Raw genomic sequence first — 25,446 nt, 5'->3', positions numbered from 1 at the left:
CCAATAAGACTGATTGATGAGTGGGCAGGAAAAAGAAACAGGTAAGAACAAAAGTGACTTAAGTGCGTGTTATCATTATAATTATACATTCGAAAATCATTAGGGACAGTGTGGATTAAATATTTTTTTCCAATAAGGCCTTAATCAAATAGCACCAGAACACTTTTATTAAAAATAAAAAATAAAATAAAAAATAGTCCCACATAAACATAATTTTATGCCTTCACCTTTTAGCTTTACACAATAGGGTTACACAAAATAGGTTATACGGTAATAATGCAAATTGACTTATTTGAATGCAAAAATAGAAAAAAAACGTCATTATTAATAGTTATGCATGCGTGCTGATATTTGTAAATATATGTTTTCCTTGTGCAATATGTTAAATAAGCGGTTTGAATATATATGATATGTGGCTCTGTTTGGTTGAGCCCACAATTAAAACAATGTTCTGGTAAAGTGACGTTCGCGCATTCTGCCGCCTGTCCCATTAACTTCAGGTGTCCTGTGATCAGTCAGGCTCTGCACCCTCTGCGCTCTGCAGGAACAGCCGCAGCTGCAGTGTTCAGAGCGCTGCGCCTCATTCCTGCTGCAGCTTCGCGTCAAAGGCAACAAGTCCAGCAAGATTTGTTTGTTTCTTTAAGGAGCGAGAAGTCAAAGGAAAAAAAAACAACTACAAATGTTTTAATCCTGCTGTCTTTTTGCGCTGCAATGAAGGAGTTTACGGGGTTGTCCTGAAGAAATCCCAGAATATGAGGTGTTGGCTGACCATGTTCTGCGTCGACTGAAAATAGTCAACCGGACGGATCCCTTGATTCTCACCCATTTCTCGCCCATTTCTCGCTTTTTTTTTTTTTGCAAAAGGAGGAAGAAATATTTATACCTTTTTATATCTTTCTGGACAACAAAAATGGATAACACTCCGTCTAATTCAGAGAAATCCCACCTGATAGACGAGAAGAGCGCGAAGCTGTATTCCCTGAAAATGCAAAGGTGAGACAATACGTTTTATAACAGAAGATGCAAAGAGGGTAATTAGGCGACCGGCTAATTCTACGTGGAATTAAAAAGAAAATGTTTATTTTAAAGTGTGATATGCTGACAATAAGTTATTCGATGTGAAAAACTTCATAAAAATCCACGCGTGTGGCACGGACACGTCCCGAAGCTTGCGCGTAACATGCGCAAAGCAGAGGGAGCGGTTCGTTACCGTGGTGCATGTTGAGCATGGCTGACGCGGGCTGTTTTATGTGAATGAGCAAATTCATTTCCATGCTTGGCTCGTTTCTGGACAGCCTGTGACAAATGGCCCCGGGGCCCAGTTCACTGAGCAGTGCTAAAAACTCATCATCTGTCATTAGAGAGGGAGAGCGCGCTGCGGCGCGGCTCCGTGCACGTCCAGAGCTCATGTCAGCCAGACTTGCAAGAGGGGGATGCAAGCAAATGCACAAATTGGCCAAAATGAAATAGATACAAAAAAAGAAAAAAGAAAGGAAGCGACAGAAATCCAGAAAATGTAATTTGTTGATTTTGCAGGAATGAGAGTAGGCCCCAAACTAAGGCTAAAGCATAAATAAACTAGATGCAAAAATATTCTGGAAATTCTCCTTCAATCCCTCAAGACCCAAGAACTTTAGTTCAAACAAAGGCTTTTAGACATCTGAAAAAAGGCGGAAAAAGATCGTTTTGTATATATTTGATCAATTGTCAACCTCATTCCAAATCTGTCAGGAGAAAAAAATATATATATTTGAACAGGAACTGATCATTTTTAGTCACCAGAGAGCCCGTATTTAGACTAAAATTATCGGGTTTTAAGAGGTTAAATGTGTATATCTTTAAATGTTTCCAATCAAACAAATTATTCAGAATTATAACAGAAATTTCGATAAACACGATCGGTAATCAAAACAGGCCTCCTGTGGATTTCACCATATAATCAATAAATATTTCATTTGCACAGATCACGTCAGATTTCCCGCCGTTGTTTACCTTTTTTTAATTTCCAAGAAGTGGTTTGAACAAACTGCAGGGGCTTTAAAAAAAAAACATTTTCAGAGAGATCTTAAATTTGTTCTGCGGGCATTGGCCCCTATGAAATCCTCCGTCGACAGGGAATCAAACAAAGGTGGCGAGAAGTAGAGAGTTGAACATATGGCACAGCGTTTGGGATTTCACGCACCATTTGCGCCATTCCTGCGCGCTTGCCTGCTTGGCGCTTACTGAATCATCGTTTGTTGAAATTCAGATAGAAACATTTAAATATATTTAAACAAGTGAAACATTTTGTATTTTGTTTGCAAATTATAACAAATAAAGAAATGCGTGATAAGTAGATTTTATATGAGGAAATGTGTAAAAAGTGTCTTAATTTGAAACATCACAGCAAACAGAACATTTGAGTCGAAATTCTGCTCATAAAAATGAAAACACATTACATTGCTTTAGTGACTAATAATTTTGTTTAAGTTAATGAGATTTCAAAAAACAAAACGCATGATCTTGAACCAGCCCATCAAGGCCCGCCTTGCAGAAACAGCAGAATGAGCTTTAATAAGGTTTACAACAGGGGCGCCTCCAGGACGTTTTGCAAAGGGATGGCCAGTTGGGGGCTCACTAAACATCTTGAGGTGGCACAACGAAACCAAAAACCAGAGTTTCATTCGAATGTTTTCATGGTGGGGTGTCAACATTTATGTCTCAATAAATTATAATAAAAAAAATTGAGCCTCTTCACAATTTTCAATTTTTTTTCAAAATAACCAATGACCAAAATTAACACTTTGATCTTATCTTTTAAAAGATGAGATGTTTTTATGATGCAAGTTCTTTAAGGACTGGGAGTTTGACTAGAATAACCTGGATATGCTGCTGTGTGCGACTGACGGGCCAAAACACAAAGATGTGCAGTTAATCGGGTTTTAAAAGTAATGTCCCATCTTTTCAAGCCTTCCTGAGGTACTGCATGGATTTATATCGCATTTTCACAACTTAAAAAGTTCAACACTGTTCATAGTTGTAACACAAGGCACACGTCAAGCTCCTGTGGACACTGAAACACAAGTCTGTCCACTTTGTGACAGTTCCATCAACTTGAAGACTGACGTTTATGTGTTTACTAATTTTGTCAGAAACAAATGTGAAAATGTCTACAAATATACTTATGTTTTGATTTCTATGTATTTAAACATGCACAAACAGGCTGCACAGTGGCACAGTTAGTAGCAAGATGGTGCAGGACAATATGGTTCTGGGTTCAAATGGTGGCTTTTTGCAAAGAGTTGCATATTCTCCATGCATGCATGAGTTCTCTCTGGGTACTCCGGCTTCATCCCACAGTCCAAAAACATGACTGTTAGGTTAATTGGTCTCCTGAAATTGCTCTTATTTGCGAGTGGGTGTGCTCTGCCTCTTATCCAATGATCCACTGGAGATAGACACCTTCTAGAAGAGGAAAAAAAGATCAGGAAGAAATGCTGAAAGGGAGAAAAGGTGACAAAAATAGAGGAGAGAAAAAGGAGAGAACAAGGTAACATCTGCAATCCTGCATAGACTATAAGATGGATGGACCTACATATGCTATACATGTATTCATTGTTATAAGTCAATTCAATTTTATTTATATAGCGCCAATTCATAATATATGTCATCTCAAGACACTTTATAAGAGGCCAGACGAACATTTCATTGTTTTAAATTCATGAAGAAGCTGTAAATGGTAAATAGTCTTATTGGATCCCAAAGGGACATTGGATGGGACTAATTCATGAGTGTTTCATAGAAGATTAATTAATTAAATTTTTTGGCCTTACATGCATGTGGCCTGACACTGTGGAAGAAAACCAAAGCAGGTTTATCACAAGGTGATTCCCTCACACCCATCCTGCAGTTTTTATATACAGGTGTAGCATTTTTATCGCTAATTATGTGTTTTTTGAACAGATTAGTTATAGCTTCTGGGTTTGTCATTTATTGTTTTTGGTCTTAATTTTGCAGCCTAAAAGGATTAAACCCAACAAGGGTAGGATACATAAACCAAAGTCTAGGGAACTGCAGCCTGGAGCAAAACTAGGAGTGGCTACAAATGCTCATCTCTTTACTCAGGTTTAAATGTCCTAGGTTAACACTCCTACCCCCAGCACAAGAAAACAAAGCATGGGTGGGATTGCTCCACACACAAACTAACCCTGCCTGTTTTCTAACGCTCAGCCTATAGAAACTTCAATATGAGGTAAATCTGTACTTATATTAAGGCAAAACCTTTAAAGCGTAAGTTAAATGCAAAGAGGTAAAATCAGTGAACCCAAAGTAGAGAGATTTTCACACCCCCAGTACAGCTGCTCTATTAGAAGCACAGATGTGATTTTAAATTTCCATAAATTTATGTTATTGGTGGGATGATATGTGGAGGGGTTTAAAGATGTTTTCAGCTGTCAGTTAAAACTAGTGCAGTGCCTCAAAAACACACATTAGTGCTCTATTTTTCTCTCTTTCTGCTGGGATATTCATATTCTTTACCTTTGGAATCATATTCATGTCTGATAATGCAAGCATTTATGAAATTACTATCATTAACGCTTATATCTGAGGTGGCATTTCATTTCACAGATCGATGGCTGCATTCTGAAGTCTTTGCTGCTGTTGCTGAGTGTCTGAAGAAAGTCATAACTATGCAGCTGCCTGGAGGTTATTGAGTAATGGATAAATGTGATATTAATGACGGTGTTTTCCATGTTCTTTCTTTGCCACACAAGCACTGAGACCCGGGTGCTTAAAGACGGCTAAGATGTTCTAGAAAGTGCCACCGAAGACTTTTTCCCCTATTTCTCAAAATGCAGAAGATCCAAATTAGATCCTTGGTGTTTGAGGATATTTCTGACTTCTCTCTTGGATTTTCTGTTAAGTTGAATCCATCTGATCAATGCAGCAACAATTCAGACGTATCTATTCCAGTTTATACAGCCCAACCTATTAGTTATTTAGTCCAATTTGAATCCAAGTCCATCTGTTTTTCTGACCAAAGCCAGTTTTTAATTGGTTTTAGTTCAAAAGGTGTTCATTAATCTGTCAAAAAAAAAAATGACTCTGATAAGAAATGTTGACACCAGCAAACCTTGCTGGCTTTAAGATTTTTTTTCTTTCTTGCACTCAGAGCAGAAATAAATGTAGCCAGGCGCAGGGGAGAAGTGTGAATGAACATAAGTGGGCAGACCAGCCAGAAATTGTGCACAAGAGTAGCATATATTTTCACTCAAGTAAAAGTAATTTGGTAAAAAGCAGCCTCAAGCACTGAGTAACTGGTCATAACATTCAATTTGATATGTACAAAATGATGTAATTAGGCAGAAAATACAAGGTAAATGTATATGCAAATTCTGGTATTCTATAGAATAAAATAAAACACGAGTAAAAGTAAGTAACACCATCACTTTACAACAAAATCAGTAGGAAGACACACATTTCCCAATTTTTTTTCACATAAAGCTTTTGATATGAATACAGGAGTAAGTGATAAATATGTTTTTGTATATTGCAAAGCTTCAAGAGGGACAATTTTTACTGTTAATCTACTGTCTACTGTGTAATCACCTGACCTGCAAATGGCACAACAGGCTCATCAGATGGGAAATGGCTCGTTCAAAACATGTTCGTTCTTTATTCAGTTACGTAAATTGAGGTCTGTAGGCTAGAAATTGTTTTTAATTCTTCAAAATAATATTACTTTATTAGAAGTAAAAGATACGGTGGAGCAAAACCACTCCTAGAATACATTTTCCAAGTACAATACATTTACCCACCTCTGGATACGGCTTACATAGGAGATGGTGGCCATTGCATACAACACCATCAGTTTCATCGTAGGCAGACTACTGGACGATGCACTGCACTGTCGGCCATGGATACACGATGTATCAGGATGTTCAGCATGTTGAATCCAGTTTACCTCCGAAAGCGATGCAAGTATGTCCTGAAACTGCAATTGTAAAAGAAGAACACATTTATGTTCAACTTTCTTTAATAAATCTTTCTTTATTTCCAACAATATACTGTATGTTACGTTTTATTATCAATAAGATGTTTAAGAAAGATTAATAATAGCTGAAACACCGGAGCCACACCCTCGATTTGGTCATAACAGACACTGTCCCCATTACTAACATGAAAGTCTATGACGTAGGCGTGTCTGACCATAAGGTAATCCCAATGGGACAGACTGCCCTTAGCAGGCCAATCTATTAAAACTAAGTGACAAATCCACTTCAGAAATGTGAAGGCAATAGACACCACCCTCTTTAACCAGGGCATACAAGACATCTCACCAGTCACACAGTCAGTTTATAGATCTGTTGACAACTACGACTCAAGCCTTCGCAATACCCTCGAGTACCATGCACCAATCAAAACAAACAATTTTTTTCTGTGTCTCTGCTCTGTCTTCTCTAAGCTCCAGTGGGTGGAGGCAGATGAGCGTTCACACTGAGCCTGGTTCTGGTTCTGCTGGAGGTTCTCCTCCCTGTTAAAGGGGAGTTTTCCTCTCCACTGTCGCTTCATGCATGCTCAGTATGAGGGATTGCTGCAAAGCCATCAACAATGCAGACGACTGTCCACTGTGGCTCTACGCTCTTTCAGGAGGAGTGAATGCTGCTTGGAGAGACTTGATGCAACCTGCTGGGTTTCCTTAGAGAGGAAACTTTCTGACCAACCTGGAGAATTTGATTCAATTTGACTTTGTAAAGTGTCTTGAGATGACGTGTGTCCTGAATTGGTGCTATATAAATAAAATTGAATTGAACTGAATTGAAAAGAACGGTAACATTCTCTAGGTCAGCACCATGGTACATGACAGAACTCTGGAAAATGAAAGGCCGTGCCCTGGAGCGGCGTTACACCTCCAGTGGCCAAAAATCTTACTTCAGAGCACTCACCAAAGCCAGGTCCCTCACACACACACACACACACACACACACACACACACACACACACACACACGACAAGATAGTGGCAGCTATTCGGTCTGCCCTTTCCGCCCCATCTCCCCCAACACCACTCTCCCAAAGCCACTGAACACTGTTTCTGTTTTCTCAGGCGTCACTCAGACAGAGGTGGAGAGGATCATTAGAAGCCTGAAAGCTACCACATGCTCACTGGATCCTCTCCCCACACCGCCGCTGAAATCAAACATCAGTCCATTAATCACAGAAATCATTAACCAGCCACTACACTCTGGTCAGGTCCCTCCAGCTCTCAAAACCGCAGTCATTGGCCCCCACCTGAAAACAGCCCTCACTCGACCCCTGGTACTCTAGTCAATTACAGAACCATTTCAAACTTACTGTATCTCTTGAAAGTTCTTGAAAAAGTCATAGCAGGCCAAGGGTCTGTCCTCGAGCTGACCATCCAGGCTTTCAAGTCTTCAAAAACATAAAAACAGAGACTGAAGAGAGGTGGAGTGACATATAAATCTGTATGTCATCTGCATAACAATGAAAATAAATCCCATATTTCTTAAAAATAGAGCCAAGAGGGAGAAGGTACAACGTGAAAAGGAGATCCTCTGTTCTTTAATTTCTTTAATTGTGAGATGATATGTTGCTTTATAAGATGCCGCCTACTTCATGTTGTCAGAAAGGTTCTGTTTAAGTGATTTAAGTGAACTGTACAATTAAGAACAGTTCAGGCAGTAATTGGGCCTGGGAGTGGCTGATGACGGCGAACAGAGAAATCTGGTTGATCACAGTTTTATCTTTGACGTGAATGAATTTTTGAAATAAAATGTTTCTAGATTCTTAGGTTTTATTATGTTAGAAAACATAATACGTGCTCTGTATAGTGTCCTTGACTGTTCTGAAAGCGCTTATAAATAAAATGTGTTGTTATAATAATAATAATAATAATAATAATAATAATAATTATTATTATTATTATTATAAAAGACATGCCGGTGCAATCTTTGTAGCCATTATAATAGACCAAAATTATTCACCCTCTGGCAGATTTACATTTAAATGTACTTTAGTTCATCCAAAAAAAAATGGAAATAAAAACAAATGTTTTTTGCAGGTTTCCATTGGTGTTCTGATGATCTCTCTTTGGTGATAAGCTTCAAGTATCTGAGGCTGGAAGGCCTCTGTGCCATCACCCTAACTTTTATCTAGTTTGGCTGCTCCAAACTGTTGTCGTTACTTCCAGTCAGAAGAAGCATGTTTATAGAATTAAAAGAGAATTTGCCAAGGGTATGAATAATTTTGCGTTTAACTCTAAAGTAAACCGTCGTTTACCATGAAACAAGGGCTGCCGTCAAAGCAAACAAGCTAATTAGATTCCACTTTTCTCAAAACATGTTTTTCTCTAAGCACCACAGAGAGCCATGTGTTTGAGTAATCTTGCACATGTAAAACTAATTTAAATAAATTCAGGTGGAGCTCAGTGTGCGATCTCCCTTGTCCCTGTGGGGTGATTGAACAGAATCTGTTTTCCGCTCGACCAGTTCTTTTCATCCCGGACGTCCCCTGACAGGAGTGGCTGTGTGATAAAGGCAGATCATGCAACGCTTGCACTGATAATGTGGAGCGTGTGAATTAAAGTGTGTGTGTGCTTATCTCAAGTCAGGCCAAATTAGTTTTTTCCACCTCATTAGCGACATCATTGCGCCCCCAACCCCCTCAGTTGGACCGGCAACCTGGAGGTGTGCCAAAGCATTAAGGCTTAGGAGTCATTGATTCTTGTTGTGCTGTTTGTGTTTTTTTTTTTTGCAAGAGTGGAACAAATATTCTTTTGTTTAATTGTTTAATTGTTTTTAATCTTCCATCAATGAGATGTAAATACACCTCATTGCCTTGATAATCTTTACCAGAGGAAAATATTTTTCTCTCTCACATTTTCCCATGTTACAACCACAAGGCTAAATGTATTTAACAAGAATTGTATTTCATCACAAAAACACACATAATTACTTAGGTATGAAGAGGAAGGAAAGGGATACATTGTTTTCTAGTTTTTATTTTACATATAAAAATATAAAGCTTTTCATACATTGGTATCCAGCCTCAGTAGGTCTGCTCTTTGTAGCCGTTACAGCTCCAAGTCTTCTGGGTTTTTTCCCTGCCAGCTTTACACTTCATAAGATAATAGTCCCCAAACTCAGTCAGATTGGATGGAGAGTGTCTGTGAAAATCAACTTTTAGTTGTTGCCACAGATTCTCTATCTAGTAGATTTAGTTACAATAAGTGGGGAACGAAAACTCAACACCTATCAGCAGCAACTAATTTTTTTGTGATGCATACAACCTGGCTTTGATAAACAGATAAATTAGCATGAACCAACACACTAGAAAATCCTTTTTATAAAAGCTAAATAATTCTTATACATAAAATTATAAATGAGGGCTCACTTATATACATCAATTGAACATAAAAGATTCACATCAAACCTTCAATTAGCTAGCAAGGACAACCAACATTAAATTAGTATTTGATTTTAGTTTACATTTTCCTTTTATTTATTTTAAATGTTCCTACATTTTATTCCAACTGTTTTTTCATATTTGCCTTTATTCTGTTTTTTTCTTTTCCAGTGTTTTAATCATGTAAAGCACTTTGCATTGTCAGAATAAGAATAAGAATCAGAATCAGAAATACTTTAATAATCCCAGAGGGAAATTACTGTTTCAGTACAACCGCCATCACATACATCAAAAACATTTTGGTTGGAGACGATTTACTGAGGACACCACTTACACGGTGCCCACAAGGCGCTGCCATTGACTCTGTGGAAAGATAGGAGGGAAAAACACATAATTCAAACTTTATCCTAATAACAGGGTACCGTTTGAGATATCAAAAACCTCTGGCACGAGAAGCACAAATATGACGAAACACATATAAGCAGAGGTTAACATTGGAGACTAGTCGCGTGTAAGTTCATCAGTTTTTATGAGCATCAGTTATGTGTGTCTGTTGGGGTGAAAGTGTTTATATTTCCGTGAACACTCTCCAGAGGCCATTGCCCTTGATGTTATCAGCCGGCCAACAGTTGAGAAAGCATCCGCAGGTGTCAGCGAGGGAGGAGGGAGCGGGGGAGGGTTCTGAGCTCTCTCGCCATAACATCCAGGGAGTGATTTTGATAGTGGAGGCGTAATCCAATACTTTATTTGTTATGAGGACAATCTGCACTGACTTACCCATCAGCTTTAAGTCTTTTACTGGCTCCAAATGGCAAATCCAATATTCCAAATTAGTTGGGCTTTTCTGCATTTCACTTCCAGATTTTATCCCATCTCCCCTTGAGTTCAACCACCGAAGGCAGTCTGCGTTCCAACACATACAGCTATTCGGCTCTGCTCCTCCACATCCGGGTCTGTTCGTTCACCGCCTTAGTGAACGTGTAATATGCAGCCGGCAGTCTGATCAAGGCTAAATGGCTACCGACATCCACTGTATTTGCTGATACATCAAAAATCCACCAAATCCAATAAGTAGAAATCCAAGTATCATGAATCCAAACATCTATACGTCTCCACGTCCAGGAATAATAAAATCGAAAGACACACCACTTTCCATCCAAAAATATAGGGTGTATCCCACAAAATGAGTCAAATCGGGACAGGACGGGTCCCCCTTACGCTGCCTACCTGTTGAAAAAAATGTATCAATAGCGTTAAGAGACCAGCTTACCAGATCCATGTTTTTCAGAATTCAGGTGATATGAAGAAAGTGCTCAGAAAGACAAAAGACATAGCAGCAGAAGCAGGAGAGGGAGGAGGGAGGGTGAAGCTGGAGAGGAGAGAAAAACGGGACCTTGTACTGAACAGGCCTTGTACTGAAATATCCTATACAAATAAATCTGCCTTGCCTTGATGGTCACACACTAGCCGGCAGAACCTAAACGTAACGTGTACATTTCAAGTATTTTGATTGGGCCACAGGATTTGTGCCCCATAGCTGTCTACTGAGAGCATGTTGGTCATGTGCACTGCAATTTCAGATGTTCAATATTTAAACAAATGTTGGTGCGCCGGCCCCAACATCAAGGTGCCTCAAGAGGATTTAGCTACTGAGCTTGTTAGTTTTCTGGCAGACTTAGATATATAGACACAAATGTTTATCACAATTTTTATTTGGTAAGGGAATCATGCTTTTTTTTTTTTACAATATTACTCTATAAAGAACGATCATGTCCCGCTGATTATTGCAAACATAGAGCTCCACAGCGACATTAAATGCAGAGACGCCACAGTCTCTGTCCCTTGGGTAGACAGGCACCTGCAGCATGATGCTACCACCACCATGTTTCACAGTGGTGGTAGCATAGCAACATATGTTTGTTTTGGTGTTATTGATCAGAACGTCTTCTTCCAGATATTTGCTGTGTCCTAAAAGTTTTAAATGAGATTGCATGTGGCTTTCTCTAGTTAGTTGACAGGAAGTCCTGCAGGAGGTGGCCAAAGCTCAGAACATCATGTATGTGACCCGACTCCGCTGTAAACTAGTCCGCAGCTTCTCTTCTCTGCCAGGTTGCTTTGTCTTCATGAGGCTGTTTGTTCCCTATCCAACCTCTGAGGGTTTCACAGAGCATTTATGCTGAGATATAAGTACATATAATTATTATATATAATTACTATAGTTACTCCATTTATTTATCAGGTGACTTCTGAGTGCAGTTGCTGTCCTGGATTTTATTTAGGGGGCATCAAAGTAAAGGAGGGTGATGTGCGCTTTACACTGTTTTTAGATTTTCGCTTGTAAAGAAGTTTAAAAACCAGGCATTATTTTACACAGGAACTTTGTAATATTTGGCAAGATGTGACAAAGGTCAATTTGGTTCAGCTTATTGTATCATGATTTTTTATTTTCTTTCCGCTGCAAGTGCCAATAGTAATAAGCAGCAAAACCACAAGATGATGAAATGCCCAAATAAACACCTTTATTGGACATTTTTACCATTCCAAAGACTGGCAGGGACACTAAAGTATAAAGTAAATTAAATAAATGTGAATTATTCAGAATATTTACTGGAACATCACTCTTAATTTTTCTATCTGCATATTTTGGGCGTCTTCCAAAGCCCTAAACTGATTTTCAAGTAAGCTTGTTTGCTGGGTGTGTGTCCACTATATTAAGAAAACAAACCCTGTGCTGTAAAAAAAAAAAAAAAAAAGAAAGAAAAAGGAGCGTGTTTGCTCTTTTTCTCCGCCAACATCAGCCGATTTGATCTGTTCCGTCACCGAACGAGCACACTAGCCATTCATCCACCTAAGTGAGCATTGATTGCAGAGAACTTTGTCAGGTTTCCAGCTTAAAATCCATTGTAGCTCTTCTAAACGATAACGCCCTCTGCTGCAACATTTACTCAAGAAAATCAATTGCGTCGACACCTAATACTCTGTAGATTTGCTGCAATTACAAGACAAACACATTATAACCCTGTAAGCTGGAACAGGTACAATGAGATCTACAATGATCCTCACTTTTTTTCTCCTTATAAAAACAGAAAATATGACAAAAGTTTCATTTCTACTGACGTTGGATTCTATTGTACAGAATACTGTAGGAATTAAACTTGGGAATCATCTTTAACACACTTCTTCCTGCATCCTTCCAGCAACTTTGCTGACTCCAAAGAGCACTACCAAGACTTCCCGCTAAAAAACGGGGGAATGTCCGGCGCTATCGAGCTGAAGCGGCACGTGGGCGCGCACTGCCACGGACCCAAGGCCTTGGTTGGCGAGGAGGGCGGTGACAAGCTGCTGGCCAAGAAGAAACTTTACATCGCTTCTGCAGTCTGTCTCGTCTTCATGATCGGCGAAATCATAGGTAAAAAATAAATAAATCCTAATTTCAGAAATTATACTGAAAGATTTTGGTAAAAAATATTAAACAATCACTTATTTTTATGTGAATTTATTAATAGAAACTACTTTATAATAAATGTTCTTTAAAAGTTAAATTTCATCCATTTCATTTTTTTTAAATACAAAAAAATCTGCCTTTTGCTTTTCTTCTTGATTAAAAATGGTGGAGGCACTTCTCCAGTAAAAACACGGTGCAGGAAAATCCTTTTCTTCCCCCTGAATGGTTGATTGATCCTGACGTCCCCTCCCCGGTGGACAGCCACTGCAATAATAGCTTCTGGAGTCCAGAATCACTTCGCTGTTACATGATCTTGGTTTAAGAGCTTTGAAATCTAACAAAAAGAACTTGTCCTGGCAGACAGGTAATTGGTTCGGCCTCATTGATTTCCTGGATTTGCTCAATCTGAAATTTAATTAGACCTGGTGTTGTTTCAATTACAGCTGGCTGTGGCTGTTTTTGATAGTTTCTACGTGTGTTTGACTGTTGCACAGCCACAAGACGTAATACTGTGTCAGTTTTACTCTGGCAAGAGGCCCCAACACATACTGGAAGTGTTTCAGTAAATATGAATGGAAGCAGTACCTTCTCTGTAAAATAATGTAAACGTTTTACAGATTGCATTGACTTCATGCCAGGATTTGGTTGCACATGAGCAAATTAGCTTTTAGGTATGAATTAAACCACAAAATGAAGAAGCTGTGCAATTATATTTTTTAGACCAGAGATTTCATGCAACATTTTTAATGTGGCTCCACTAGTATCCAGGAGTCAAAGTTTGATTTGCATAAAGAAATAGCATCCTGTCAAAATCTTTACTGTTAAAGTAAAGATAAAAATAATCTGACTTTTGTGCACAAGCTTAAATAAAATGTACAAACTAAACATGTGCAAACATTTCTTTAAAAAAATAGCTATTTTTAAAAAGCGCAGAGTTTTTAGTGGTTATGCAGATGTGGCTTGTGCAAAACTGTAAAAATCTGACTTTATTGCTAAGCGTATAAAATGGCTGACATCCCTTTGCTGACTGTCAAAATATTGGAAATGACTTGCAATAAAATAACAAACTCTGAGGCAACAATGCAACTAAACTGCATGTTTAATCTACCCCTAAAGATAGCCATAGTTAAAAGCCTAGTTTTATTTTTATTACTCAGAGGATGCTGACGAGCATTTACAGGCTGATAATCCGTTTTTAGCTTGATGTGACTCGACGGCGGTGTGCGTGGTTTTATGCTGCTTCTCTGGTGTCCATCAGGAGGCTACCTGGCCCACAGCCTGGCCATCATGACCGATGCTGCCCACCTCCTCACCGACTTTGGGAGTATGATGGTGAGCTTGTTCTCTCTGTGGATCTCCTCCAGACCGCCCACCAAAATCATGAACTTCGGATGGCACAGATCAGGTCAGCAATTAAGAGTAGATTAATCCTTTTTAGGGGGCTGGACGATAATTCAATAACGATATGTATATTGAGCGATAGACATATATCGATGATAGAAAGAAAAGGGTAAATAAAAAGTTCAATAGAATAACAGTTTTCTTACTTTTGCATTCTAGACTATCATGTAAGTTAATATTACAGTCATTACATCCTCCCAGCCAATCACAACGCAGACCCAGTAACGTTCCGGTACCAAGCTCCGCCCACTTTAAAGGGTTCAGAGAGCACTTTTCAATTCAATTCAATTCAATTTTATTTATATAGCGCCAAATCATGAAACATGTCATCTCAAGGCACTTTACAAAGTCAAGTTCAATCATATTATACAGATTGGGTCAGATTATACAGATTGGTCAAAAATTTCCTATATAAGGAAACCAGTTGATTGCATCAAAGTCCCGACAAGCAGCATTCACTCCTGGGGAACCGTAGAGCCACAGGAAGAGTCATCTGCATTGTACATGGCTTTGCTGCAATCCCTCATACTGAGCAAGCATGAAGCGACTTGTTCTTTTTTGTTGGTTAAATAAAGGATTGAGTTTTAATTTAGTGCTTGTAACAGCATAAAATGGCCAGGGCTGCATTTAAAATTTATGTTTTGAATTAGTTGATAATTATCGATATCGATCAATATGATTTCTATTTTATCGATATCGTTTTTTTTTTAGATCGTCCAGTCCTAGGATGATAATGATTTTTTTAATGCACCAGAACAAAAAGTAGTTGCAACAATAACCTCTGGACTAAGTGTTTTTAATGTCTAAATAAATACAGTTTATATTCTTGAACTTTTCACTGTAGCATAATGATAATTTAACTCTATCGTTTATTTTTGGTCCAACTGTTCTATCTCAGGCAGACGTGTTGATCTGTAACACTGCTTGTGTGCGTTGAAGTAACAGGCCTCTTTTCTGCTACCAGAAATCCTCGGAGCGTTCATCTCCGTCATGTCCATCTGGATCGTTACGGGAGCTCTCGTCTATTTAGCCACTGAAAGGATCGTACGCAACGACTTTGAGATCGAGGGCCATGTGATGTTAATCACTTCTGGATTCGCCGTCATTGTGAATATTATGTAAGTATGTTGCGACGTAATATAGCTCTGGACATGAAATATTAAAAATGCATTTTATGCAAATCGCTGTGGTGTCGATAGATGCTCAAGATTTAAAACGTCACCCAATATAATAATTTTTTGGAAGCAATGTCTACAGTTGAATTATTTATAGGAAGTAATTAATTCCATACATTTTGTTTAATTCATTGTTTATTTAGGCCACAACTTCATACAATTGTAACAAAACAGGGTTGCTGTATGATTTAGGTTTGAAAGTCTATTTTAGCTTTTTGGGAACAGAAAATCTAATGAAAATTAGGTAAATTCTAAACTATTACTTCTGTTTCATTATATTTAAGCACAATGTTTAATCTCCTTTGGTAATTTCATATTTAGCGTTCAATTCAGCATTAAACTTCAAGGTTATTTTAATTTCCATCCAACCGGATTCTTGTGCAAAAAGTAGAATTTTTGTCACATTCTTTAAAGGAGCATAGTGCAAGTTTTGAAGTTAAATCTTATTTATTTTCTCTCCTATACATGGGAACGAACTGGGGCGACTGTGGTTCAATGGGTAGAGTAGTCGTCTTGCAATCAGAAGGTTGTTCAATTCCAGCTTCCCCCGTCATGTCAATAAGCCCCTGGGCAAGGCGCTTAACCCCAAGATGCCTACCGATCTATGTATTGGTGTGAATGTGTGCTCGTTAGTGGTCAGTATGACCATAAAAGCACTTTATAAGTTTAGTCCATTTACATGTCCTTACAATTGCCTCATGAGTAAAATTAGTTTCTGTTAGTGTGTTTCAGTATCCAGTTAGTGGGAATTCTAAAATAATTTGTAACTGGGACTAATGTGGACTAATATTAGGACAGATATTTCAATTTAGATGAGAAGGTAAAAGATGGGTATGTTGATGAGGGCTGCATTCCAGTTCTGTATACCGGCATGGATGTTATATCATAGCATGTCTGCAGAGCTGGAAGCTCATATAATTGGAATGCTATTATTTATAAGGTGTGTTTCCCTGCTTATGTCAGTCAAAGTGTCTGAAATGAAATAGTTTTTCTTCAAGATTTATTCCATTGATAATAATGAGTCTTATAAAGATAAAGCTTTTAATTATTAGATTAGTAAATTTACTAGATTTTTGGGTAATTGAGAAGTTGATGTTTTTGGTCTTATCTTTTACATTCATTACTTGGACAAAATCAAGTCAAGTACATCCCGGACAAGACCCCAAATATTTTATTATTATTATTATTAATTACAAGTACCTCTAGGTTACATTTTCATTGTAGTTGGAATTTGTTGTCACAGTTTGGAAAGGCGTCTAGCCCAACTTAGTCATGTTCCAGTGGATTTTCAAATTCGTGGAACGTAACCAGGATAACTGCTGTTCGCATTGCAAACCAGAAGCATAACTTTTCTCAGTTCAAACATTGTATCACCTAGGTTAAGAGATTGGTCAAACCTGTCTCTGACAGATTTAATAGGATACAGACTGCAAAACATTGATAAATATGTCATTATTACAGCTACTGCTATGCTTTGTACCGTAGGGAGGCATTCTTAATTTTAAACTCTGGGTTTGTGGAGGACCGGTATAACCAAGTGCTCTTAAGTCATAGGTTTTACTGGCAATAAAATGTTCTTTAGTTAGTTTTATGGCATGTGTGATGGGATCCACAAGTTCCCAATAGATCCTGTTTCGTCTAATCCGTCTACAGTCAAAGTGTTTGGGAATTATGAAGATATTTTTCTTTTGTTTTGGAGAATGTGAGATGAGTCTGTGTTCGTTTAAGTCAGCATCATCAGAAATGGCTTTGTAAGCCTTCTCAGGCTTTTAAAAAGAATTTTGACTTGGGCATGTTGCAATTAGATTTTCACAAAGAACCAGGTTGGTTTAGATAGCCTTTTCCCTTAATAATAAAATTATCATTTGAAAGAAACCTTTTCATATCTGACTGTGATAGAAAAAATTGTTTCATGGTCTAAAACATTCAAGTTTGACAACAAAGTAAAATCAGAATGAAAAGTAACCAACAACTGGCTAATTGGTGAAATATTGGGAATGTTTTTCACTGCAAAAGAATAGAAAAAAAAGACAATTTAAATAGAAATTACTATTCCAAACCCCTGTTTTATTGTAATAAAGTTACCAATAATGTATTAATGTTGCTCTCCGTGTCATCCTGCAGCATGGCCTACATCCTTCACCACTCCACCACCCTCCACCCTCACGGCAGGGGTTACCAGCAGATTGATGAGGATGGTCAGAGCCCCATCAGTCATGGTCACTCCCACACGCTGCTGGGTGGCCATGGCAGCACAAGCGTCCGCGCCGCCTTCATCCACGTGCTCGGAGACCTGCTGCAGAGCATCGGCGTCATGGTGGCAGCGACCGTCATCTACTTTCGGGTCAGATATAGATCACATTCTTGTTAGGGTGAGACCGAAACCTCAGTGTTGGCTCTTTAAAAAGTTCCTATGCAATTTGAAAGAGAATTAAACTAAGGTTTTATGTAGTCAAACTTCAGATTCTGTGATACGATTTTTAATAAAATAGGGGAAATTGTAAAAATAAATTAATACAACAAACAAAATATTATGTGCAAAGAAAATATTTACTTTAACATAGGAATAAATCTTGAGAGCATGATTTTTTTTCCTGCAACATTTTCTTTTTTTTTTTGCCTTGAGTGTATTAATGTCTCTTATCAGTGGAAACCCCATCTAATGTTCTTTTACGTTTTCTTTTTGCTCTCAGCCTGAATACAAAGTTGCAGATCCCATCTGCACATTCCTGTTCTCCATCTTCGTCCTTTTCACCACCCTCACCATCCTCAGAGATGTCTTCAGGATACTAATGGAAGGTAGCGGGCGCTCTATCGCCTCAAAAAAAGCAAACGTCACATTATGAGAGATGATCAGTTTAGGTTGGAGTTTGATAAATACACACAGATGACTGACCATAGTTAGCTAAATACCCCTTTTCAAGAAATCTAGACTGTTTTTACGGAACCTTTGAAGACCTTGAAATGTTGTTTTCATTGTAAATAAAAAATCACCTTTAAGCCTTAGTTCAAGGCTTAAAGGTGAGCAAGAGAGGATCAAGTGAGCCTTACAACAGAGAAAAGAAAATCCTATTTGGTAAGAGATAATAATATATTAATCTGTCCTGGTTTCCCAGTTCTCAGTTAAAGATAATGAACATGTTTAGAAATAGCCTATTTGCCATGATCTGTAGGACTTTCATTTTACTTTACTGGTTTTGGTCTATTTTAGGCTTGGCTTTTTGGGTGATATTCCCATGTTTCCATTTTGCATAGTTATCCTTGGTGTTTCTGCTTGTTTCCTATGTTGTCAGGTTGACCCAGTACTTAGTAGTACCCTCCCACAGCTGTTTCTCAGCTGCTCGGCATAAATACTCCTCGCTTCAGTCACTCCACGGTCAGAATCTATGGCGCTACTCTGTTCATTAACATCTGGTTTCCTCGTGCACCTCCCGTCCTCGTTTCTGCATTTGAGTCCTCAATAACACAGTTTAACGACAATATTTCGGAAACTTACAGCAGAGCATCACCAAACAGTTATTGTTGCAAGTTTATATAGGAAAGAAAGCCACAGCAGGTGGTAACATTCTGAGGATACAGTTAGACTGAAAATGTCTTCACAGATCACTAAATGTTCTCAGAATAAATACCTGGAAGTCTTTCTACTGCAACAGGAACATGTTGACAGTACTGCAGTCAAAGGCGACACTACAGAATAAAAAAGAAAATCCTTTTGTAAATTTAAATTACAACGTCATTAGTAGCAGGGGGACGTGTAATACGTTAACGTGTCATGTGAACTCATGTGCTGTTTGCTGTTTTTCAGGATCTCCCAAAGGAATCGATTTTAACTCTGTGAAGGAGGTGCTGCTGTCTGTGAAAGCCGTGAAGTCCGTCCACTCGTTGCACCTGTGGGCCCTGACTCTGGGGCAGTCGCTGGTTTCTGTTCATCTGGCAATAGGTAACCGGACACAGAACGAATGATGGCAAAAATCTGGGAAGTTTAGAAAGTTTAACGTAAAGAAAGATCCAGGCGAGCCTGAAACTAAGAGGAGAGAAACAACAGAGTCTAAGACGTTTTGGCAAAGTTAGATTTGGTTCATCTTCATTTACAAAATATTGTCGAACTTTGGAGAATCAAACCATAGATCACTGCATCGTTGTGGATGTTAAACGACTTTTACAACCAGTAAAATGTTGCACAACGACTCCTAGTTAAACGTTTCTTAGCACAGTTTAAAAACCGTATGAGGCTAAAGGAACACCTGACTCCATTACCTGTACCACAATCTGATCAGATGTCTGTTGCGTGCACTTAAAAATGCCTGATGCCCTTAAAGCTCCACCATGTAACTCGTCTTATGAATGCATCAGTTTGATCTTGCAAACGCCTGATGTGGCTCCATTTAAAAAAAAAAAATTAACAACTGTATTTCAGGTCATCGGGCGGTAGAGGAATTTATCAGTTACTGCTGTAATTTCTACACCCATATGCTCTTGTTATAATTTAGGGCAGGAGAGTAAACAACCTCAGGCTTTTGGGTCTCCGCGGTCTTCACAATGAATTCCCCTCAGACTCTCTACCAATCAGTCTTTTTGGCTCCTACTCTAATCTTTCATAATCATAAACAACAGCCCTTCTGACAGATTTCCCATCTGTAATGTCAGCACACGGAAAACGTGCTGTACAAAAACAAATAAATACAAAGCATAAGTGATTTGTCTCCTATACCAGTTCACAAGGTTGGAGCAATCATGATCAGCGTATTTTGATTGGCATAATAAACTACTGGGTATTACACATAGTTTATGATGCCATCTGCTCCGAGAAGGTTCCCAGGGCTTTTGGAAGAGAAACAGGCCAACAGCATCGCCACACTCAACTGTGGGGGTACGGTACGCCTCCCAAACAGCCAGTCAGGATAGCGTTTCACTCTTTTTATGGACACTTGGCGACCAGGTGACGCCAACATTTGCTCTTTACCACCCTCCTAGTTGTGTGCGGTGGGTAGACAAACTTAGACTCTTGTCCCTGTCTGCTGTGTTTCTAGTTGGAGTACTGAGACTCTTTGTCACATATTTTTACCTCAAGGGGCCAGTAAGTCATAGTTTGCTAATTAAATGGGCCTATATGCTCTGATCAAGTATAAATTAAGACCCATCTATCTGTTGTTTATGCCAACTTATCCATGCAGGGTGCCAATCTTCAGTTGTCATCGGGGGAATGGCAGGGTAGACCCTAGACAGGTCGCCAGTCCATCACAATCTAAACACTGAGACACGCAGCCATACATGCACGCACTCCTGCCTAAGAGCAATTTAGAAAGAAGGGTTAACCTAACGGTCACATTTCTGTAGCCTGGCCAGCCAAATTGATAATGTGTAGCATTGTACTTCTATACATCATCAATCTGGGTCTGCTCCATTTGAATCTGTTTGGGGAAAGGAGGGAATTTCAGCAGAAGTCTCTGAGGTGATTTGGCGAAGTGACTCCTAGTGCCCGCCTACCAAAGGTTAGTTTTAGCCAATCACGGTATCAAATGAAAATGTAAGCAACAGCTGCCATGAGAAACCACAAGTTAAGTTAGTTGAGGCACTTCTTGCTGTTCTACGATCAAAGAAGGAATCATGGATTCTTAAATGACAGATGCGATAGCAGCAGCTACACATGCGTCCTCCTGCGCTGCCATGTTGGTTCGGCTGTGGGCTCGTCAGCTCTTGTTGTCGCATCGGTAAGTCCCGCCTTAAACCTCAATACTGCAGCGTGATTGGCTCGAACATTTTTTGGTTCGGACACAAACGGTTGAAGCCGGAGTGGTACAAGATGTCTTCTAGTGTGTTTGTAAACGCGCAAATACCACGAGAATCCATCTTGCAGGTAAGGTTAACGTTTTTGAACTGCGGCAGGAAGCCAGAGGTCCCAGAGGAAACACGTGCATAAACAATCATCCATCCATCCATTTTACAAACCGCTTAATCCCTCATGGGGTCGCGGGGGTTGCTGGTGCCTATCTCCAGCGTTCACTGGGCGAGTGGCAGGGTACACCCTGGACAGGTCTGCATAAACAATCAGAACATGCAAATTCAATGCAGAAAGACTGCAGCCCAGGATTTGATCCCAGGACGTTTCTTGATGCACAGCCAACTGCACCACTGTAGATTTGTTAAAAAACTATTTTTAAATATGGTATATGTTATATATAATACGGACTATATCAATTCAATTCAATTCAATTCAATTTTATTTATATAGCGCCAAATCCTGAAACATGTCATCTCAAGGCACTTTACAAAGTCAAGTTCAATCATATTATACAGATTGGTCAAAAATGTTCTATATAAGGAAACCAGTTGATTGCTTCAAAGTCCCGACAATCAGCATTCACTCCTGGGGAAGCGTAGAGCCACACGGAGAGTCGTCTGCATTGTACATGGCTTTGCTGCAATCCCTCATACTGAGCAAGCATGAAGTGACAGTGGGAAGATAAACTCCCCATTAGCGGGAAGGAAAAACCTCCGGCAGAACCGGGCTCAGTATGAACGGTCATCTGCCTCGACCGACTGGGGTTACAGAAGACAGAGCAGAGACACAACAAGAGAGACAAAAAAGCACAGAAGCACACATTGATCCAGTAATCTGTTCTATATTAGATGGTAGTAGCGGGTGAGCCGTCTTCTCTGGATGATGTCACAGTTAACAGAACGCCAGACCAGGTGTACCTACTATGAAGAAAAAGAGAGAGAGCAAAAAGTTAAAGCAGAAATGACAACACATAATGCATAATTGAAGAACAGTAGAACTCTATAGAGTGAGAAAAATAGATCCTGATGTCCTCCAGTAGCCTAAGCCTATAGCAGCACAACTACAGAGGCAGCTCAGGGTAACATGAGCCACTCCAGTTATAAGCTTTGTCAAAAAGGAAATTATATATATATATATATATCACTGAAAAAGAGAAAAACTGATAAATAACTGATGGTAACCAGTAAACGGGCGGATGGACAGAAGCAGGTTTACTGGGTTATAGGACAGTTTTTTGACAATGTGAGTCAGAGTCTGCTATTCATTAGAGCGATTGCTTGTGGGAAGAAACTGTTTCCTGAGTCTGTTGGTTTTTGCGTAAAATGCGCTATAGCGCTTCTCCCGAAGTCCATGGTCATCTCCACAGTTCTGAGCATGTTAAGATCAACGTTGTTCTGGCTGCACCAGAGAGTCAGCTGATCTGTAGGCTAACTCATCACCGTCCCTTTGAAACCAATCACCTTTGTGTCGTCAGCAAACTTCAGGAGTTTGACAGATGGGTCAAACTCTTTAGGGTCTCCCAAAGTGCAGAAGAGCAGTGGTGGTGAGATTATTCTACGGAAGTAAAGGAATAATTTCTTAAATTTTTACTCCTTTGCCAAAGGTGTCAAAACTCTGGAGGTGTCTCTAGGTACAATAGTCTTGAGTTTTGTAGGATATTAAAGGTTTGGGAGTGTTGGGATTCATCACCAACACGTATTGTTTGTCCGTAATTTACGCATTCTCTAATCCAGGGGCCACAAACCTTTTTGAAAGTGAGAGCTACACCAATGGTGTTGTGTCACATAAGGTGCTACCAGTACTGACCTTTAAACTGGCAGGTTGTGCCATTTTTAAAACAGGTGAATCTAAGGGTCAATGTCAGAAACAAATGTCTAAGGAAATATATGCATATCACCGAGAGATACAAATAAAACAGTTTCTCTATTGGTTTGTGTTTCCACATCAGAGGAGGGCGCTGACACTCAGTCGGTGCTTCAGGAGGCCACAGAGCTGCTCTACAACAAGTTTGGTTTCCAGAACATCACCGTCCAGGTGGAGCTTTTCTCTGAGGAGATGAGCCACTGCTCCCTCTGCCAGGATCCCAGGGACTGACACCTAGACCGGAATCGACTGGACCCAAACGGACTCGGAAAGGCTCAGACACTCTCACAACATTTTCTCCTCCAGGTTGGGGCCAACCGCGCGTCGCTGTGCCACATTCATTATGCAGGTTCCTGATGAAGGAGCAACATCGGTCTTTGGCTGATCAATGCCTTCAACAGGAAGTCAAAAGAAATTAGGCAGCAAAATCATCCATGGCTCCATGCTGACATTGGAGGTCACTGTTAAAGTCTATAATTTAACCAAGGGTGCGATGCATTTGCTTTCTTTCTTCTTTTTCTTTTTACCTCATTAAGAAGTGAAGCATAAGAAGTATACTGGCCCCTTAGAAATATCCCCTAAGAAAGAGTATTTTTAATAAGGAAATACTCAATAACTTTGACTAGCTTAATGGGGCATTGTAAGTCAAACTATCTTTTACTGAAAGACCGTAAACAACTATAATAAACAACACATTAGTATAAATTAAGAATAAGAATGTATTTTATCAAACATGTAAACAAATGTTTTTCTTGTCACTTTTCCACTGCCACTTCTCCTGATACAATCTGAAACAATCTTCTCGAGTCGCTGGCTGTTTTTGTTCGAGACTCTTTTTCAAGTTATGGAGAACACTGCCTGACACTAGTTTTTGTACATCTGAAGGTACAACCGATTTCCAAACTTTGATATTATATTATTGCTTATCGCCGTTCTTTTAAGTCTTGGTAATAAGCTTTTTGGTTCCAGGAAAATAAAGAACAGTATATTGAATAAAATTTTAATTACATAGCGCCAGTTCACAAAACCTCATCTGAAGGCTCTTTCCAAAGTCAGATTCCATCAGATCCTCCAGGTTGGTGAGAAAGTTTCCTCTCTAAGGAAACCCAGCAGGTTGCATCAAGTCTCTCCAAGCAGCATTCACTCCTCCTGAAAGAGCGTAGAGCCACAGTGGACAGTCGTCTGCATTGTTGATGGCTTTGCAGCAATCCCTCATACTGAGCATGCATGAAGAGACAGTGGAGAGGAAAACTCCCCTTTAACAGGGAGGAGAACCTCCAGCAGAACCAGAACCAGGCTCAGTGTGAACGCTCATCTGCCTCCACCCACTGGGGCTTAGAGAAGAAAGGAACGTTTTGAGCCTAGTCTTGAAAGTAGACGGGGTGTCTGCCTCACAGACCAAAACTGGGAGTTGGTTCCACAGGAGAGGAGCCTGATAGCTAAAGGATCTGCCTCCCATTCTACTTTTAGAGACTCTAGGAACCACCAGCAGACCTGCAGTCTGAGAGCGAAGTGCTCTGTTAGGAACATACGGGGTAATCAGAGCTCTGATATATGATGGAGCTTGATCACTAAGGGTTAGGGTTATATGTGAGAAGGAGAATTTAAATGCACACCTCAAAATTGTGCAGCAGTTGAACAGGTTGGGACATTAATAGAAGTTTTTTTCCTTTTTAAGGTTGCAGTTTAACCTGATTCTGTTATTTTCTAAGCTACATAAGCAGTTGTTTGGTTCAAACAGAAGCCATATTAAGTCATGATAATGCCCAAAGAATTTTACAAAGTTTCTTTTTTTTAAAGCAAAGGTAGGATCAAGAAAGAATAAGGAATAGAAACGTTAATTTTAAAATAAAATTAACGTTTCTATTCACATACAACCAACTCTGCTACTTGAACAGCAGATAACAGATAAAATTGGACCTAAGATCATCCAGAAGATACACCTTTGTGGTGATGACCAAAAATGCTCCCAAAGTTGTCTGATGAGGAAGAAAAGCTTGAAATTCAAATCTCTTAAATCAGTTTGGTGCATACAGGTCATTGGTAACAGAGACGGATCACTGTGAATACTGCACACTAGAAAAGTTTGTAGCAAATAGAAAATATGGAAAGATAAAGATTTTTACATAAACTGTCGGTTGTTGTCCAAGTGCCAATCATTATGGGAGATGAGGCCTAGTCTAAATCCCTAACTATGATATTAAATGCCTTTTTTGTCTAATATTTCCCTTAAATTTTGGAACATTTTAGACTTTATGGATGGATCGCTGATACTTCTTAGATATTATGACCTCAATTTTGTTGTTTCAGGCTAGTAGCAATTTGTACCAAGTGAGGATTAACTGAATTTTAACCCAAAACTGGGCCAAAGAGAAG

The 25,446-nt window shown here is 39.3% G+C and overlaps 1 protein-coding gene across 1 annotated transcript; it reads left to right on the top strand.

Annotated features, from left to right (window-relative positions):
- The first annotated feature begins 838 nt into the window (after positions 1–838).
- On the top strand, positions 839–24,120 carry slc30a2 (solute carrier family 30 member 2). Its single transcript, XM_036147240.1, has 8 exons — positions 839–993; positions 12,602–12,813; positions 14,108–14,254; positions 15,215–15,368; positions 17,550–17,769; positions 18,119–18,224; positions 19,231–19,365; positions 23,156–24,120. The coding sequence occupies exons 1-8, from the start codon at positions 911–913 to the stop codon at positions 23,299–23,301; spliced, it is 1,203 nt and encodes a 400-aa protein (XP_036003133.1). The 5' UTR covers positions 839–910; the 3' UTR covers positions 23,302–24,120.
- Positions 24,121–25,446: the final 1,326 nt, after the last annotated feature.

This window comes from Fundulus heteroclitus, chromosome 15, assembly GCF_011125445.2.
Source record: "Fundulus heteroclitus isolate FHET01 chromosome 15, MU-UCD_Fhet_4.1, whole genome shotgun sequence".
Classification (NCBI taxonomy): domain Eukaryota; kingdom Metazoa; phylum Chordata; class Actinopteri; order Cyprinodontiformes; family Fundulidae; genus Fundulus; species Fundulus heteroclitus.
Note: the sequence above shows the minus strand (reverse complement) of the source record. Positions and strands in the feature narration are given on the sequence as shown.

Bases quoted from the DNA above. Each gene is read 5' to 3' on its own strand.
- slc30a2 (XM_036147240.1), top strand. From the start codon at position 911: ATGGATAACACTCCGTCTAATTCAGAGAAATCCCACCTGATAGACGAG. The intron at 14,255-15,214 runs GTCAGCAATTAA...TTCTGCTACCAG, and splicing joins CTTCGGATGGCACAGATCAG to AAATCCTCGGAGCGTTCATC. The intron at 15,369-17,549 runs GTAAGTATGTTG...GTCATCCTGCAG, and splicing joins GCCGTCATTGTGAATATTAT to CATGGCCTACATCCTTCACC.